General features: G+C 37.0%; 2 protein-coding genes across 2 annotated transcripts in view; one reads left to right on the forward strand and one right to left on the reverse strand.

The window, feature by feature from the left end:
• Positions 1 to 733: 733 nt before the first annotated feature.
• Positions 734 to 5,024, forward strand: LOC107289167 (nuclear pore complex protein Nup88). The gene is made up of 6 exons (XM_015817868.1): positions 734 to 938; positions 1,647 to 1,712; positions 3,227 to 3,307; positions 3,960 to 4,086; positions 4,174 to 4,292; positions 4,700 to 5,024. Exons 1-6 carry the CDS (start codon positions 763 to 765, stop codon positions 4,761 to 4,763), a joined length of 633 nt encoding a protein of 210 aa, XP_015673354.1. The 5' UTR covers positions 734 to 762; the 3' UTR covers positions 4,764 to 5,024.
• A 3,199-nt stretch (positions 5,025 to 8,223) lies between these two features.
• The window catches only part of RABEP1 (rabaptin, RAB GTPase binding effector protein 1), a 56,363-nt gene continuing 48,103 nt past the window's right edge, over positions 8,224 to 16,483 (reverse strand). Inside the window, exons 11-18 of the mRNA XM_015817862.1 lie at positions 15,511 to 15,627; positions 14,428 to 14,526; positions 11,631 to 11,771; positions 10,743 to 10,932; positions 10,546 to 10,601; positions 9,711 to 9,809; positions 9,113 to 9,229; positions 8,224 to 8,402 (exon numbers count right to left, since the gene is read on the reverse strand). Of these exons, the coding sequence (XP_015673348.1) occupies positions 8,301 to 8,402; positions 9,113 to 9,229; positions 9,711 to 9,809; positions 10,546 to 10,601; positions 10,743 to 10,932; positions 11,631 to 11,771; positions 14,428 to 14,526; positions 15,511 to 15,627 (921 nt within the window). The 3' untranslated portion in view covers positions 8,224 to 8,300. The remainder of the gene's footprint in view (positions 8,403 to 9,112; positions 9,230 to 9,710; positions 9,810 to 10,545; positions 10,602 to 10,742; positions 10,933 to 11,630; positions 11,772 to 14,427; positions 14,527 to 15,510; positions 15,628 to 16,483) is intronic.

Here is a 16,483-nt window from a genome sequence, read left to right on the forward strand (position 1 = left end):
ACCCTTTCCAAGCCTTGTGTGTTATTGCTTGTTCTTTGTTTTGGCTGTTGGTTCTCATTACTGCAATTGGCAAACTGCATCTTGTTTGGGATGGACCACCAAAGCTCAAGTCTTTTCAGTGGTCTCATGATTAGACTTTTCTTTTTCTGGCTGAAAGTCTCTCATTCTGTATTTGGCTGTTTTTGCATTTTTCTGCTATTGCCCTAAATCTGTTATTCTTCTTTCATGTAAGACTGGTAGAGATTCAGAGAATACAAGCCATCTTGCTGGTTCCCACTGAATTATTATCGCTCATAGAATAGTGTCTTCTGGTTGATTAAGGGGTGGGGGAATTGATTAGGGAGCTTTTTCAAATGTTGATTTCAACATTCTTTGCCCTCTTTGAGTACTTTAGATGGGATGCTCAATGTCTCCATCCATCCATCCATCCATCCACATCTATCTATCTATCTATCTATCTATCTATCTATCTATCTATCTATCTATCTATCTATCTATCTATCTATCTATCTATCTATCTAATCTATCTAGTTCAGGGGTAGGCAACCTTGGCTCTTTTATGACTTGTGGACTTCAACTCCCAGAATTCCTGAGCCAGCATGGCTCAGCTTGAAAACCTCTCCCTTCCCCTCAGCATGGCTGGCTCAGGAATTCTGGGAGTTGAAGTTCACGAGTCATAAAAGAGCCAAGGTTGCCTACCCCTGACCTAGTTCATACTTCTTAATCGCCCATCTCCCTCAGAGATATATTTTTATCATATAAATGTATCCTTTTCCAAGCTTTGCCCCAACTTTGCTTGTGTTTTTTTCAAGAGCTGCAGATAAAGAGTCTTCCCCTCCCCCAGAGGAATGCCTTCAGCTTCTAAGCAGAGCCACACAAGTCTTCCGGGAAGAATATATTCTAAAACAGGACTTGGCTCGAGAAGAAATCCAGCGAAGGTAACCTTGGCTCTTCCTTTCTAAATTTCTAAATCCTAAATTCTAAATGTAGCAAGTCGTTTTAGCATTTTCTTACAGTGACTAAAATGAGGCTTGTTTTAGGTCTTAAGGTTCTGCTGCCCGAAACAAAATAGAGAAGAATTCAAAGTGCCACTAAAATTTTTATTACATGCAATGTTTCAGAAAAGGGCACTTAAATGATTTGCAATGTGTGTATAACAATATTTCTAAAAATGAACAATTCTGCCTGTATGTTATCAAAAAAACGTCAATAAAAGTCTAAAATTGAATTTTGAATCATCTCTTTTATTTACTGCCTACCCTAGTCTTGGTTTTCTGCTGACTTAAGTGTAATACAGCTGATAAACCTACACATTTTAAAAATAATCTGTGTTATTCTGAGAAAAGCATTTATTCTATTTTTCTGCTCCCCTAGTGATTTATTTACAAATGAAAATAAATGAAAAGAAATCCCATTTTCTCCATATTAACTATACTTAAATGTTTCTACATTTTTCTGCTTTAGTCCGTGGAATAGAAGAGCTAATAGTCGTTTTTTGAATATTCTGAATATCTACTTTAAATATTAGAGCCTTAGGTGTTTATCTTCTGCAATATATTACTCAACAAATGTGATTGGAGGGAAACAAAATATGCAGACTGAGGCATTGTTTCCCATCTAACCTTTTAATCTTTTCTCCATCTCAGAGTGAAATTGCTGCGTGAACAGAAAAAAAAACAGCTGGAAGATCTAGGGTGCTGTCGAGAAGAAAGGTAAAGACCAACCCATTTGTGAGCTGTTTGGCACACATACACACCCCTTATTGATTTAAACAATGTAAATGTTATTCCTTAGCCAAAAAGAATCCTAGAATGACTTGTTATTTGAGTAGGACATGTACCACTTTTAGGGCTTACAGTCTAAATGACAGACAAGGAACTGGAGATGTATATTAGGAGAAACAAGTTCAGCATGAGTTCTCACTGCTAGTTGTTTGGCCAGCTGCAACATAAGCAGTTCATGTAACTGCATGGAATACTGCCATCACTGACAGTTATGAGAGATCCAAAATCGATTAATTTCAGGAGAGGAAACAAAGCAGCCTTGTCTCATAGTTAGGCGGAATGGTTTAGAGCAAAACTACACAAAGAATTATGATGGGTTTCCTGGTTCCAAGTACTGGATTGCCTCATGGAAGTAGCAAAAGTCAATGCTGCAGAATATTCTTGAACAGAAAGTATTTCAGATTCACACACATTCAATAGCTCGAATGGCTTGTGTTTTAGATGTCTATGGAGATCCTCAATCATCCAGGTCATGGTTACCCCAGAGGTGCTTTTCCAAAAGGCAATGAGTCTTTCTTATTTTTTTCCTTGAAAATATTTCACTTCTCATCCAAGTGGAACTTAAGAAGATCCTTGGATGAGAAGTGAAATATTTTTAAAGAAAAAAACCAAAGAAGTCCAGTTGCTCTTTGGTAAAGTAACTTTGGGACATGAGTTATAGAGTTGCAAAAACCCATTTGTGCGTAATTTTGGAGAGCTACTGCCATATATTGATAGGTACCATTGAACAAGACAAATTCACCTATCTTAGACTGGGAGGGCCAGGCATTATAGGAAGCAATTTATAGGACTACTGACCCAGGTTGCTGAATCTCAATTTTACAACCTCAATTTTCTGAGGTTGTAAAACTGAACTGTACACTAACCAGATTGTTCACACAACTTGTTAAACTATGAAATAATCTAGCCAAGGTTAACATGAGCATGCATCTGCTGGGTGCGATACTCTAACCATCGTCCAAGCTGGCACAGAATCTGAGGTTCATGGGTGGAAGCGTCTGTCTTAAGTTTCACAGTAAACAAAGGAAGGCATAGGGTAGACTAGAGAACCTATTTCTTCTCCCACCCCAAGAATTGTAATTCCTATGAAGCATTTAAGGAAGCCTTATGTTGCTCAGTCCAGGCATAGGGTAAAACTTAGTTTGTGGAGTTTGTGGAGTTTGTTGGGTTTGGACAGATGCTTTTGGCCTTTTTCTTTTTTCTCTTTAACATTACCAGGCCTAACATTTAGCTCCAAGGTGAAACTTAAGTTGTATATTCTGTATCTTAAGTGCTCTTTTGGTTCTCCGTAAATGCTGCTACTAGGGATCATAGAAGTTGATTTGCAATGAATGTATCCATTAGAAATTGAATGAAATTACTCAAGGAATAAATACATTTTATGTGTAAAAAAACAAAGGTGTGCTGCTGTCCTGAAAGTAACGTTTTGTCTTCTCATAAAGGAAAAGCTTGAGGGAGATGGCAGAGCGTTTGGCTGACAAATATGAAGAAGCCAAAGAGAAACAAGAGGATATTGTGAACAGGTGAGGATATCTTATTATTCTGATTGGATGAAGTAACTGTAATTATCTAACTTCTTGCTAAAGAAACTGTTGTAGACTTGCTTAGAAGCCCAGTCATTAAACTGAATTCCTTTCCAAATTATAATACAGGTGTTAATAGAGGAGTTTATGGAAAGGCAGTTACAAGCTACATACCAGCAAAATGAAAATGGATAAGCAGTTTTATCTCTGGAACTGCTTCACTAAAATACCAGATAACATACTTACTGGGTTCAAAAGTTCTGTCAAGTCAAACCAAACTAAACTATTATTTAATTCAATGTGAAAATTGCTTTAGCGGTATTTAGCTTTTTAGAAAAAAGGGGCTGCTAGTTTTCTAACAATCATTCTTAGTACTGTACTATTGTACCTCTTTTTCCTTGTCAAACATCAAACAGCTAGAGTAACCTATAATTCTGCTAATATTTAATTAGCAAAATAAAACTAATTTACTTTTGAACAAAAGTGTACATCACACCTCACCAAATAAGAAACTAAAATCTACAAGTAAATTTGAAAGGGACAGTTATATACTGTATAGCACTATTCTGAGTTATGTAGTCTGAAAATGCATAGCAAAACCCCACCTCCACTGCCCCTTGTTAGAAACCTGATGTTCTTTTTGTGGCTACAGGATGAAGAAAGTTCTCCGTAGTTACCATTCACAGCTGCCTGTCCTATCCGATAGTGAAAAGGATATGAAGAAGGAGCTACAAACAATACAAGAACAATTGCGGCATTTAGGCAATGCTATCAAGCAGGTAAGTGGTTGCTCATTTCTAAAAACATATCTAGAAAATAAAAGTATTTTTGAGGTGTTTCTCCTTGTTGCTTCTCTATAATTGTAGGTTAAAATGAAAAAGGATTACCAGCAGAGAAAAATGGAGAAGGGCAACAGTCCACAGAAGCCGAGCATCAACCTCAGCACATATCAGAGGAAATGTATCCGGGCTGTTCTGAAAGAGGAGTGAGTCTATTGCTTGCTGAGCTAAATGATTATTTTCTTGCATGATTTAATATTTGGCTAATGGCAAATGCCTGCATGGTGCACAGGCTTCTATCTTGGCTGAGTTTCTAGGCTGCTGGCAAGTGCTTTACTAATGGTGTATATAAATGATATGTTCTGGCCAGAGTTGTACAGGTCCTAAATATTTGTGTATTTACTAGCTTTCTGAGAGTGACAGACCCCTCCCCCCAATTCTATTTCCAGTAAGAGGAAGGCAATTTGTGAGACTCTGTAGGTATTACTTATACATCAAATACCACTGGACTAACCAAAATTTGTTACATTTAAAGATTTAAATTACAAGCTGTCTTTCTTACTATCCTTGCTCAATACTGAGATAAAGAAAACATTTTTTTTCTCTCTTTCAGGGGAGAACACATTCAGGAGATGGTGAAACAAATAAATGACATCCGGAATCACGTAACCTTTTAGTCATCAGACTAAAGACTTACATTTCTGGAATATTAAACATTACCAGCTGCCTTTTTCCTAATTTATAAATTGAACTATTTTTTACAAAAAGATTCATTATTAAATACTCGTTAGAGGATGCGTCCAGTTATAATGCATGGTGCAGCATTCTACAGAAGGCATGATGCTAAAGATGTCTGACATCCGCCCTTTTGTGACTTCAATTTAAATACATGTTTGTAATATCACACTGCTTGTTTCAAAATAAAAATCAATACAACCACTGTACCAAATCTTTCCTCATAGATCATCATCTGAGCTAACCTTATGAACCCTTCTTAGATCATCAATACAATACATTTAAATAGAAAGAAGGTATGAAAAGAATTGCAAGACTTTTCTCTTTTAATTTGGAACACTTTTGCAGTATACACCTCCAATACAGTTAACAAATGGTTACATTTTTTAATTCAATAGACAGGATAATTTTACATCCACAGTTTCACAGGACACCAGTGGCTTTTGCTGGAATGCAATATAATTCCAAAATTGTGGAATTTGAAGGCTAGTTTTTTTTAAAAGGGGGCTTTATAGATTACTTACCCATCTCCCACCCTTATCCTTGGCCACACTGTGTTGTTAGAAGCTGTATAGCCATAGGAGATTCAAAAGTGAAAGGAAACTATTTGACATATTGGAAGAACCTATTGTGCACATATTAAGATTGTACAAGTCTTCCAGTAATTCTGTGATCTTTTTGTATACATTTTGCATACAAAAAGACTGTACAAGTATACAGAACAGAGCCAGCCTTACTGTTCTTTACTCATTTTGCACACAATCCCTGTTTAAATCAGTACATGTCACAGTGTTATACCTATTTGTAGTAGCCAAGCCTTTGAATGAGACTGAAAGCTAATGGTATAAATTACTCCTTTACATTAAAAAAGTCAGATCCATACAGCCTTTTTAAAAAAAAGTTAATTATGAAAGCAATTCATTTTCAAGATCAATTTTGAAATTAGCATTTCCTGCCATTAAAACAAATTTTCCCTTTTAAAAATTGTGTGAATTAGCAGCATATTATTCTTCTCGGGTTTGTAGACTTGTGGAGTTACAGTATTATATTGTCAATATTTAATTATATGTATAAATTTTAAATGTAGTACTACAGATCTATTTTCCCTGCGTTTCCTTCCATGTTAGTTTGATTATTTCTTTCCCTAATGATTCTGAAATACTTCCAGGCTTCAGGACGAATGGCAGAACAGTACTTGTTCACTATGCTAAACAGAATATTATGCATCCAATTTAGGGTATCATTCTTTATGTGTGTCATAGCTAATCTCCCCACTTTAGAGATCATAGCATTGCCTCCCCAATTAACACATGTGGTTTTTAGCCAATTTAATACAAATGCTTAGATGAGCTTGACCATATTTGGCAGGGGTCTTTGAAAATGCTGCTTTCCTAAAAGGAAAGCCATCGTCGTTGAAATTTAATGATGTACCAATTGCATCAGCAGGATTATGGAAGAAGGGTAAATCCATTTCTAATACCATATTAAAGATGCAAAGAAACATGCTAATGCACTTCATTAGAGCAAGTTCTTCATTTCTTTTTTTGTCACTGCAATGTTTTTAACATTTTTTTCTAACCAGCAGATTGAAACAGACTGGATTCCAGCAAATGTTTTTTGATTTTGTACCAGTTACATAATTAGAACTTACAGGGAATCAAGTTGCCCCCCCCCCCTTTCTCCTCACCTCAATTACTACCCAGAAAACCTGAAACAGATACACTCAGTTGATGGTCCTTGCCCACCCAAAAAGTAAAATAGAGTGATAGCTTTTTTTCAACAATGGGGAAGTACTCAAGCTGCTCATCTATTTACACCAATATACGAATTAGATATTGGATCAATACTTGCTTGTTCAAGAACCAAGTCATAATAAACATGATTAAGTTAGACTGATTCTGGTCTTTAGAAAATGAATGTCATAATTGAGAGTTGCTCTCTTGACAGGGTGTGGAAGAATTGGGAAAGAACAGTTGCTTGCAACTCCATTAGCCCAGTCAACATTGATCTGTTCAACTGCTTGACCACAAGAATAAAAATTCAATAGAAATACAGATTAAACATATTTTATCTACTTTACACTCATCCTATTTAAAACAATTCCTAGGAGTTTATAAGCTCTTATTGGAACCCAAGTAATCATGCAGCCTCCTGACTGGAAAAAAAATTAATAATTTAAATTTTAATTAAATTATTTTAAAAGCTCCATTTTAAGTTTAGAGAAGCATCTTCCTTTCCCCTCAGAGTTGGATCACAGCAAATCAGTTGCATTTGGGTTCTGCTGGGACCTTTCCATAATGGAGTTTAATGCATCTTGCATGTTCTGATTGCAAGTCCAGAACAAGGTTTTCCAGACCTACTGTATATCACGAGTGCTGGCTTTTCAAGGGAAGCATTCAGTCCAAGCATAAACATAACTGCAGCTTCATAAAACATTTCCTATCTGATGTGTTGCAGCATTATCTTAAATGTATAATTTTAAACCCCAATCTTTAAACAAATACATTCAAAGCAAAAGGTCTTCTAGAATCTGTAAAGATTCACAAAACCCCTCTGTACTAGAAGTATGATACGGCTTAATTTTTTTACGCCATGGTAATCAAATGTGTATTGATAAATGCGACTAACTCAAGTTCACATATTTCAGTGAGAAAAGTGTAACGCTGGATCCAGCCATATGTTGATATTGTGCAATGCAGCTTTTTTTGGGGGGGGGAGTAATGAGAGATACAAAAGCAATTTATTTTCACTTCCTTTTCTTTCTATGAAGATTAACTGTCACTTCCCTGACCTTTGTGTCTCAAGAATTTAGGTGACTTATTTCCACATTCTTACTTATCCATTTTCCCCCCGTGCCTTAAGTTCTTTTTTGAAAATTTGCAGCCTTCTCTAATCCTCTTCTGCCCGTATTCTGCACATGTTTTTAGTTAGGGCTCTTCCAGCACAACATTCAAGGTACAAAAAATGTACTGAGCTAGAAAAACCCAAAATCCAGTGTCCTGCAAATAAATTCATATTTTAATATAAAATATTAATACAATATACTATTTTCCCCTTCTGCCCAACTTGCTATTGTAACTTCACTCCAAAAGATTTGGGGTGGGATGGGAGGAGACAATTTCCAGCAACTACTTTCATCACAGTATTTTAACAGGGTATGGATGAGAGGGAAGGAGGGAATGCCATATTCCAGAATCGGGGGGGGGGGGGGGGCGCAAGAGGATGAAGGTAGATGAGTTATATGGAAAAGTCCAACTACACTGAAGGCAGATACCCTGGAGGGTCCTGCAATTCATCTCAGTGTGAAACTTTCTTCCTGCCCAGAAAACCTTCTTCTCCCACCCAGAAACACAACCTGGACCGTGGCTCTTATGTCATCTTCTGCTCTTTCAGTTAGAATTAAATAATTATTAAAGGTTTCGCTATAAAGAGGAAGGTTTTAAAAAAAATGTAGCTTTGCAGCTCTACCACTGAGGCTGTCATGTTTCAGGTAGCTGATTAATGTCAGTCAGTTTTGTATCATTGAGGATTGCACGAATTCTCTCCAGGGAATCTGCCTGCCGGATCCGTTCCAATTGGACCTGAGCAAAAATGAGCAACACACAACATTAACAGAATGACTATCTCTAAGGGGGATTGAGTTTCTCTTAGTTATAAACTTTAAAGATCAACAGATTCATTTATCAATAGATGCATAGGTAGAGGTACTGGGTACGTTTAGCCTGGTAGCTGTAAGATTACAGGGAGACATGAAAGCAGTTTTCAAAAATCTGAAAGGCTACCATGTAGGAGCTGGGGAGTAATTAATTCAGAGTGGTTTCAGAAGGCAGGACAAGGAATAATTGTTTAAACTCAAGGAGGAAAATCTGGGTTGGCTCTCAGGAAACATTTCCAAACAGCAAGGGCTGTTCCCAAAATGTAATGGACTGCCTAGGGATGGGGTGGATTTTCCTCTGCTGGAAATTAAACAGAGCCTGGATGGATAGTGGATTCTGCATAAGGCAAGGATCTCCAAGATCACTTTCTACATTTACATTTGAGTGTTCTCAAAGAAAAAAAAATGATTTCTTCCCTGAGCATGAAGTAACTACAGAAGGACAAACTTTAGCAAGACCTATTTTACTCATCACCATTATTGGAAGAACCTGATGGGTCTTGTGACTTTGGAAGGTAGGAGCAACCCAGTAGAACAAGAATAGGACAAACATCTGAGAGAAACCTAATTCTAGTGACTAGAAAATCCAAGAACTGACACTTTTCACTCCCTTTGTTCCCGAGCTGACCACCTCACCTGAAGGGTCTGAGAAAGCTTAACAAAGTCTCTCTGTACTTGCTCACTGACATCCAATTCTGTCTGAAGCCGTTGAGCTTTGTTCTTCTCCTCGAACACCATGTGTTCTAAGTTAGCCTGGGAAAAGGAAACAGCAATGATTTCTGCATCTTGGAAATGTGGGGGTGCTTATAAATGGAGCTGCATGATGGCCTTCTTAGTCAGAGAAGACTGGAAGGGTTTTAGGAAAGAAGGGATCTCTTACTACATGTACTGCACTATTTCAAGGTAATTTATCCAAACCACATCTCTAGGTGTAGGAAATTGGACTCGCTCCTTCTCATTTCCAATCCTCCATTCCCTATGTGCATATATTGCTCATACTGTACTGAATCTAATTTGCTGCCTGGCTGGCTGTTCCCTGTATTCCTTTCAAATCTCTTTGGATTTTGTTGACTTCAGAAATACAGTATTGATCCCAGTCAAGTCTCTTCTTTTGTGAACTGTTTGTCACAATGACAAACAGATCCTCCACCAATGACAAGGCTTGAGCACTTTCAGCCCCCTTCCCATATAGCAACTCAATACCCTTTAATGTCATTCATACAGAATTATTTACCTTTGTGGCAACTTCCTTCTTCAGCTGTTCTTCGAGACCATTTTCCCTTTCCTCAAAATTTTCTAATTGCTGCATCTTTTCTTTCAAGGAAGATTCCAACTGTGAAAATGGAAGAATCAGTATTGAATGGGCTAAAAGCTCTCCAGTTCCAACCAATCACTTAGGGATCTTCTACAGCCTATCTATTTTTGCTTTTGTAAATCTTTTGTGGAATAGTTCAATTATGTAAACCTCTCCCTTACTGAAAGCAAAAACGGAAGCTATCACCATTTATTTTAATCTCCTCTGCTGCTCAGAAGTTCCTGACACCATCTGTTTTCTGACTACTTGTTTTGCGAGTGTGATATCAGGATATACACAGAGCAAGCAGTTTTATGCCAGGTGAGAATAGCATTAATTAGTCCTTTGACATGTATCTTATTACCATTAGTCCGAAGTAGCTTGTGGCCTTGAATATGATCCTCAATTTTAGGCAGATACTTTATCATGAAAAGAGGAGGACAAGCATGAAGAACCACTATTTGATGGTCTCATCTAAATGCTTTCAAAACTTATTTCCTTCCCTGTAGCCCCTCCGTTACCATTCCTTCTTTTTGCCCAGAAAAAAAACAACATGACTAGGAAGGAAGATATACAGCATTTTCTCCACATCCAAGAATTTGAAGTAACTGCACTACTAGATAAGGATTTACTCTATCTTTGAGACAGACACAAGACCTTTGAAAGGAGACCAATGTAATCCAAAGAATACAGGGGAGAAAAAAAGAACATCAAGGGGGTGGAAGGTATTTGCCACGGCACCCAGAACATCTCCCAAAGTCTTTAGATAAGTTACCTGCCCTTTATCAACTCTTATTTGCTCCAATTCTGTTTTTAGACTGGATGCAGCAGCTGTTAAAAGATGGAAAAAGGTTTTAATTTTATTTATGGACTCATATTCAGCTCATATTAAGTAGGAAGGACTAGTAAATTAGGAAGGCAAAGTGGAATTCCCTGAAAGGTGCTTAAATATAAAGAGAGCCCTAGTCTCACCTATTTCCTCTTTGCAATTCTCTATTTCTAGCTGCAGAGTCTCTTCTATGTTCTCTTTTAAACATTGTTCAGCTTGAATCTGTTCTTTTAAAAATAAAATTTCTGCCTTCAGTTTTTCTTCCAGATGATCGGCCGCAGTTCGTACACTAATAATGTCTTCACGATACTTGAGGACCAGTTCGCGGAGTTCCTGAAACAAAGGCTTAGATAGGTCAAACAACTGTCTTCCTGCATGTATATACCATGGTGTAATAAACTGTAAGGGACTTTGACTTAAAATTGATTTTGAAAAGGACAAAAGGAGGGAAAGATACAAAAGGGGAAATAGTCTTGAATGCTTTACAATATAGTAATTAGAAGTCTAGAGAATTCTCTAGACTCTTAACTGTTTTCAGAGTCCAGCTTACAATGCTGTTTGAAAACATATTACCACAATTGCATAATAAGCTATCTTCCTTGATGTCAAATGCTTCCAAGCAGAAATCGGATGAACTTATATGGCTACAAATCTTACACTTTATAACTAAGAAACACTCTTTTCTCCTTATGAAACAAAAAGTTAAAATAACAAAATATAGTATAGGCTGCTTTAGAGTGAAAATACCAGTGATTGTTCAAGATATACTGAAAGTTATCTAGATTAAGGCAGATAAACACTAAAACATGACCATAGATAGGGTGGCAGTTTTTACTAATTTAAGATTTCAGTTTAGATAAATATTACAATCAACATGTGGATCTACTCACATACATTACTAGAAACAAGTTTCTACTTTTCTAATCTTAAAAAAGTGATAGCCATTATTCCTAAACTTTAGTTGCAAGAATGTCTTACCCAATATTATGCCCCAAATGGATCTATTTAAAATTATCCAAGAGGTATCCTACCTCTCCAGTTTCTGGAAGGATAAAATCCTCAGCTTGTTGTAAAGACACATGCAGACAATGTTTTCCTTGAAGGCTTTCGTTGTCTTTCTGGAGCCTCTCCAATTCCTCTGAAACAAGCTCTCGTGACTGCATCAGGACAGCCTCCAGCAAACAAAGAAAGAATTAAATCCTTAAAAATCAGCTCTTCAGATTAACTCACATTTCATTAAAATGGCAGAAGCAGGTAGTGGACAAAACAGGAAAAAAATACCAATATGAAGAATATCCTTGCTCACTATGACTTTCTCCCTGTTCCCACAACTTAATTAAATAGGTGAGCTGTGAAGTTTTCAATTAAAACACTGAAAAAAGGGATAAGTTAAAAGATACAGCCAGTCTGTAAGGCTATTCAACACAAAACAAACGTAAGTATTCTGTGTAAACACATAAACCCAATTAAGGAACTCAGTTTGCCTACCATATCCTTGAAGAGAAAGAGCTGGAACGGTTGCTGGAATTGGGTATGTTTAGTTTAATGAAGAGAAGGACAAGAGTGACATGATAGCAGTGTTCCAATATCTCAGGGGCTGCCACAAAGAAGAGGGAGTCAAGCTATTCTCCAAAGCCCCTGAAGGCAGGACAAGAAGCAACGGGTGGAAACTAATCAAGGAGAGAAGCAATCTAGAACTAAGGAGAAACTTCCTGACAGTTAGAACAATTAACCAGTGGAACAACCTGCCTCCAGAAGTGGTGAATGCTCCAACACTGGAAGTTTTTAAAGAAGAGACTGGACAGTCATTTGTCTGAAATGGTATAGGGTTTCCTGCCTGAGCAGGGGGTCGGACTAGATGACCTCCAAGATCCCTTTCAACTTTATTATTATTATTATTATTATTATTGTTGTTGTTGTTGTTGTTGTTGTTGTTGTTGTTGTGGTGGTGGTGGTGGTGGTGGTGGTGGTGGTGGTGGTGGTGGTGGTGGTTGTTATTTTAAAAATCATCACGATACATCAGGATATGTCATGTGATGCGATCAAGTTTGACACCCCTGAACTAAGTAAAGATTCTGCATTTACAAATGATTTGGTCCACTTATTTCAACTGTGATTTGTTGGAAACACTAACAGCTAACTGGGTTCAGTTGTGGTAGCAAGGCCTTAGCAATTTTAACATTCTAGAAGTAAATCAGACACAGCAGATACAATTCTATAATAATTAATAATTACCTAACTTTAAAGAAAAACAAAGAACAAACACAGGAATCTACATTAAGTGAAAGAAGTTTGGAGTGTACAGTTCTAGGAAAAAGAATAACTGTAGAATTGGCAGCATAAATAAAAATACAGACCCCTCCAAGGGCACATGATTTCCTCCAAAATACTGCAGAACAATAGATCAACTTGTAAGGAAGAAGGCCAAACTGTCTAGAGCTTATTCTTACCACTATTAAGCTGCTATTTCACAGGCAGCACAGCTAATAAGACCATGAGGAGTTTATAAGAAACCCACCCAACTGAAATTCAGAGCTAACTTTTGTCCCAATCCACCTTCCTGACTATATTTCTGGGCTTGCCTCCATAATGGCATGGGCCCCAGGTCTCTTATCTGTATCATTCCACTCAATTGTATTCCTTTCTGTTCAGCATTTTCCTAAATGTCATTCTGGCCCGTTGAGACAAACTGGTCTTTCACCATTTAGACCAGCTGGAAAAGAAACACATATCTGTTCTCTGATATCTAGGCAATACAGCAATCCTCTCTAGGTCCCAGCTTCAAAAAGTACAGGTAGACCTTGTTCAATATTGTAAGAAGGATCATCCGAGTGACCATAAAACCAAAACCACGGCCGTCATCAAAAATACTGTCTTAGTGTACGAGTAGGAACAAAAATAAGCAGTTTTGATGCTTTAAATGTATTCATTTATTAGACTGGTATATCACTCATTTTGTATAATGCAAGGTGGTGTATATAATGTTTCTGCCTCCTATTCCCTCCACAATAACCTTGTGAGTAAGTTAGGCCAAAGAGCAGCTGCAATGTATACAGTATATGAAAACAGGCAGCATGGTAGCCACAGCATCGTGAGCATGTACGTTGTGACTGCCACTTATATACACTTGCCACAATTTTACACAATGCAGTTATCTTGCCTGTGTTGACGTCCCTATAGATGTCATTGGGACCCAAGTTCCCCAATATTGAAGGACAGACATCACCAAAAAACAACCCAACCCAACATCATCTGGGTTCTCCTCCCTTATTTATTGTCAAGCAGACCAGTATGTTCCATAAACAGTATCTAATTGATGCAGAGTGCCAAACTGGGTTAGGGCAGGTTACAAATTTCCCCTTCATAAATAGCATAAGGTAATTCCAACTGCAGATCTTAATCACAGAAGACTGTTAGTCTAACTTGTTGCAGGTGTATTGAAGAGAAGATACTGAAAGATCCCCTTCCCAGAAGCTCTGCGCCCCTTGTTGGTTCACTGGCTATTCCTATGAAACAATTTGTGCCTTTCATAGAGCATATAAAAGTTGGTTTTGCTCTTCAAATAAGGACAAGAAATAAACAGATACGTTCTGTGCAGGCTTTTGAGACCAAAACCAACTAAAATATCCTAAACTGTCCTCCATATTCAGCTAGAAATGGACAGCACCCAAGAGTGATACTTGTCTGTAGAAAAAACTTACTTCATTCTACAGTGCAGATAAATGGAATAATGTACATATTGTTATTATATAACAATACTGTAGATACAGAATAAACAACAACAAATATATTCAAATATGTGTATTAAAATAATTCTTCATTGCTTACCATTTGATCTTGGACATTTCTTTTAGCTTGACAAAATGCCTGCTGTAATTCACTAAGTAAGACATCAGATTCCTGAACTCTAGCAGTAAGTGATGAGATCTGTCAAAAAGAAGGAAGGGGGGGGATATGAATAAATTATACACACACATCACGAATACCAAATGGCATATATAACTGGTATGCAAACTTTTTTCTCACTTTTTAGCAGGCTTATTTTCAATTTTTTTTCTATAGAATTCCATGCTAAAATCTCAGTAACAATGGAGCAAATGCGCCAAAATATTTAAAGGTAGTCTCCAAGTTGAGGTCTGCCTCTGGTGATTTCCCAAATACAACCATGTACAGGTAGTTGGAACTGCAATCTCGGTCACTGAGCAAAGCCCATAATCCTGGCACTCCCAATTGCACCAGTAAAGCAATCTTCGGGGTCATGAAGTGAATCTGCTGAAGGGTTTCCTCTCTCCTCTATGGGACTCCAGAATGGAGCTGAACTCTTCAGGATTTCAACTCCATTCCTGCAGCCTCACAAATAATTTCAACCTTCCTCTATCCCCTCCACTTGCAACCTTTCCTGCCAGCTTCCCCAATGACCCTCTGGAAAAGCTGGTGGAGAAGACTGCAAATGGCGATCACATGATCGCAGGGCACTTGATAATTGATGTAAATGCATGCTGGTGGTCAAGCACCTGAAATGCAGTCATTTGATTGTGAGGAGGAGCAACATTTTATGATGGCCAGAAGTAAAGCACCTTTTCTGAGGCCATTGTAACTTTGAACAGTTGTTAAACAACCAATTGTAACTTGAGGACTATCTGCAGATTTTTAAAAAAATCAACAATACAGAATTGGTTTGCCACTGCTGCCTTCTGGGATGTTTTTTGAATTCCCAATCTATATTAACAACCTCATACTAATCATATTTGATCCTGTTAACTTTACAAGATAAACATACTCTCAAAACATTTCCCGTATATTCTCCAGTATACAATTTATGTAAAAAGAATCAACCAGTTAAAATATATGCTCTGTGCAATGGTCATTCTCACTTAAAGAATTTTTAGTTTTCTGTAAGATTTTCTTTACCTGATTTACTGAGTCTTCACTACTTTGTTTCATAAATTCCTCCAGCTCCTGTTTCTCTTGTATTGTTTTTTCTAGCTGATCGTTGGCCTGCCTCAACATCATCTGAAGTTTTTTCACCTATGGGGTTAGACACAATACAACATAAACATCCCTTTTCTAAATAAGGTTAAATTTCCCCCAAGACAAAAATCTATGCTTATAATTGAGAAACAAGATAAAATAAAGAAACCATGAAAATGAGAGTTTCATTATAGTCCACGCCCTCTTTGCTTAATGATATAACCTTTTCTAACATCACAGCCATAACAAAATGTTAATACAGAATTCTGAATTCTTTATCTTAAAAGGGTAGAAAGATAATCTGTTGCGTTTGATTATGTTCATAAAAATGCACTATTTCCTCTTTTAGCATTAATGGAAATATCGTACAATATGCTTTCATTCTCTGAAACGTAAGTATTCATAGCAGAACATAGAATCAAATACCTTATCCAAATGTTTATGAAGAAACTAAATTTAAAAGTTCTATTAAATTCAGTTTAAACTTTAATAAGATCACTAGAGATTAAAAAAATCTGAAAGTATTTGGTTTGTCTTCTGGAGGGTTTACACACAGGATCGGGTACTATTCTTTTTTTTTGAACTATTACCATCTGGCAGACGGTACAGGATAATAAAAACAAAAACAAATAGGCTGAAAAATAGTTTTTATCCCAGAGCTGTAACCATATTAAATACCACTGTATAGTGCAACACTGAAGTGCAATATTAGGGACAACGCAATGGTGAATAGAATGTGAAGGATGTGTGTATATAATGTATGTTGTTATTTGTGGTTTTTACTTGTGTGTAGTGTGCGCTGTGACAACACTTAATTTCGTTGTGAGTTACACAATGACAAGAAAGACATTCTATTCTATTCTATTCTATTCTATTCTATTCTATTCTATTCTATTCTACCAACCTCCAACTT

The sequence above is a fragment of the Protobothrops mucrosquamatus genome, unplaced genomic scaffold, assembly GCF_001527695.2.
Source record: "Protobothrops mucrosquamatus isolate PMUCROS unplaced genomic scaffold, P.Mucros_1.0 scaffold643, whole genome shotgun sequence".
Classification (NCBI taxonomy): Eukaryota; Metazoa; Chordata; class Lepidosauria; order Squamata; family Viperidae; genus Protobothrops; species Protobothrops mucrosquamatus.

Coding starts and splice junctions, on each gene's coding strand:
- LOC107289167 (XM_015817868.1), top strand. CDS start 763: ATGTATCCTTTTCCAAGCTTTGCCCCAACTTTGCTTGTGTTTTTTTCA. Junction 1,713..3,226: donor GGGTGCTGTCGAGAAGAAAG/GTAAAGACCAAC, acceptor CTTCTCATAAAG/GAAAAGCTTGAGGGAGATGG. Junction 3,308..3,959: donor CAAGAGGATATTGTGAACAG/GTGAGGATATCT, acceptor TTGTGGCTACAG/GATGAAGAAAGTTCTCCGTA.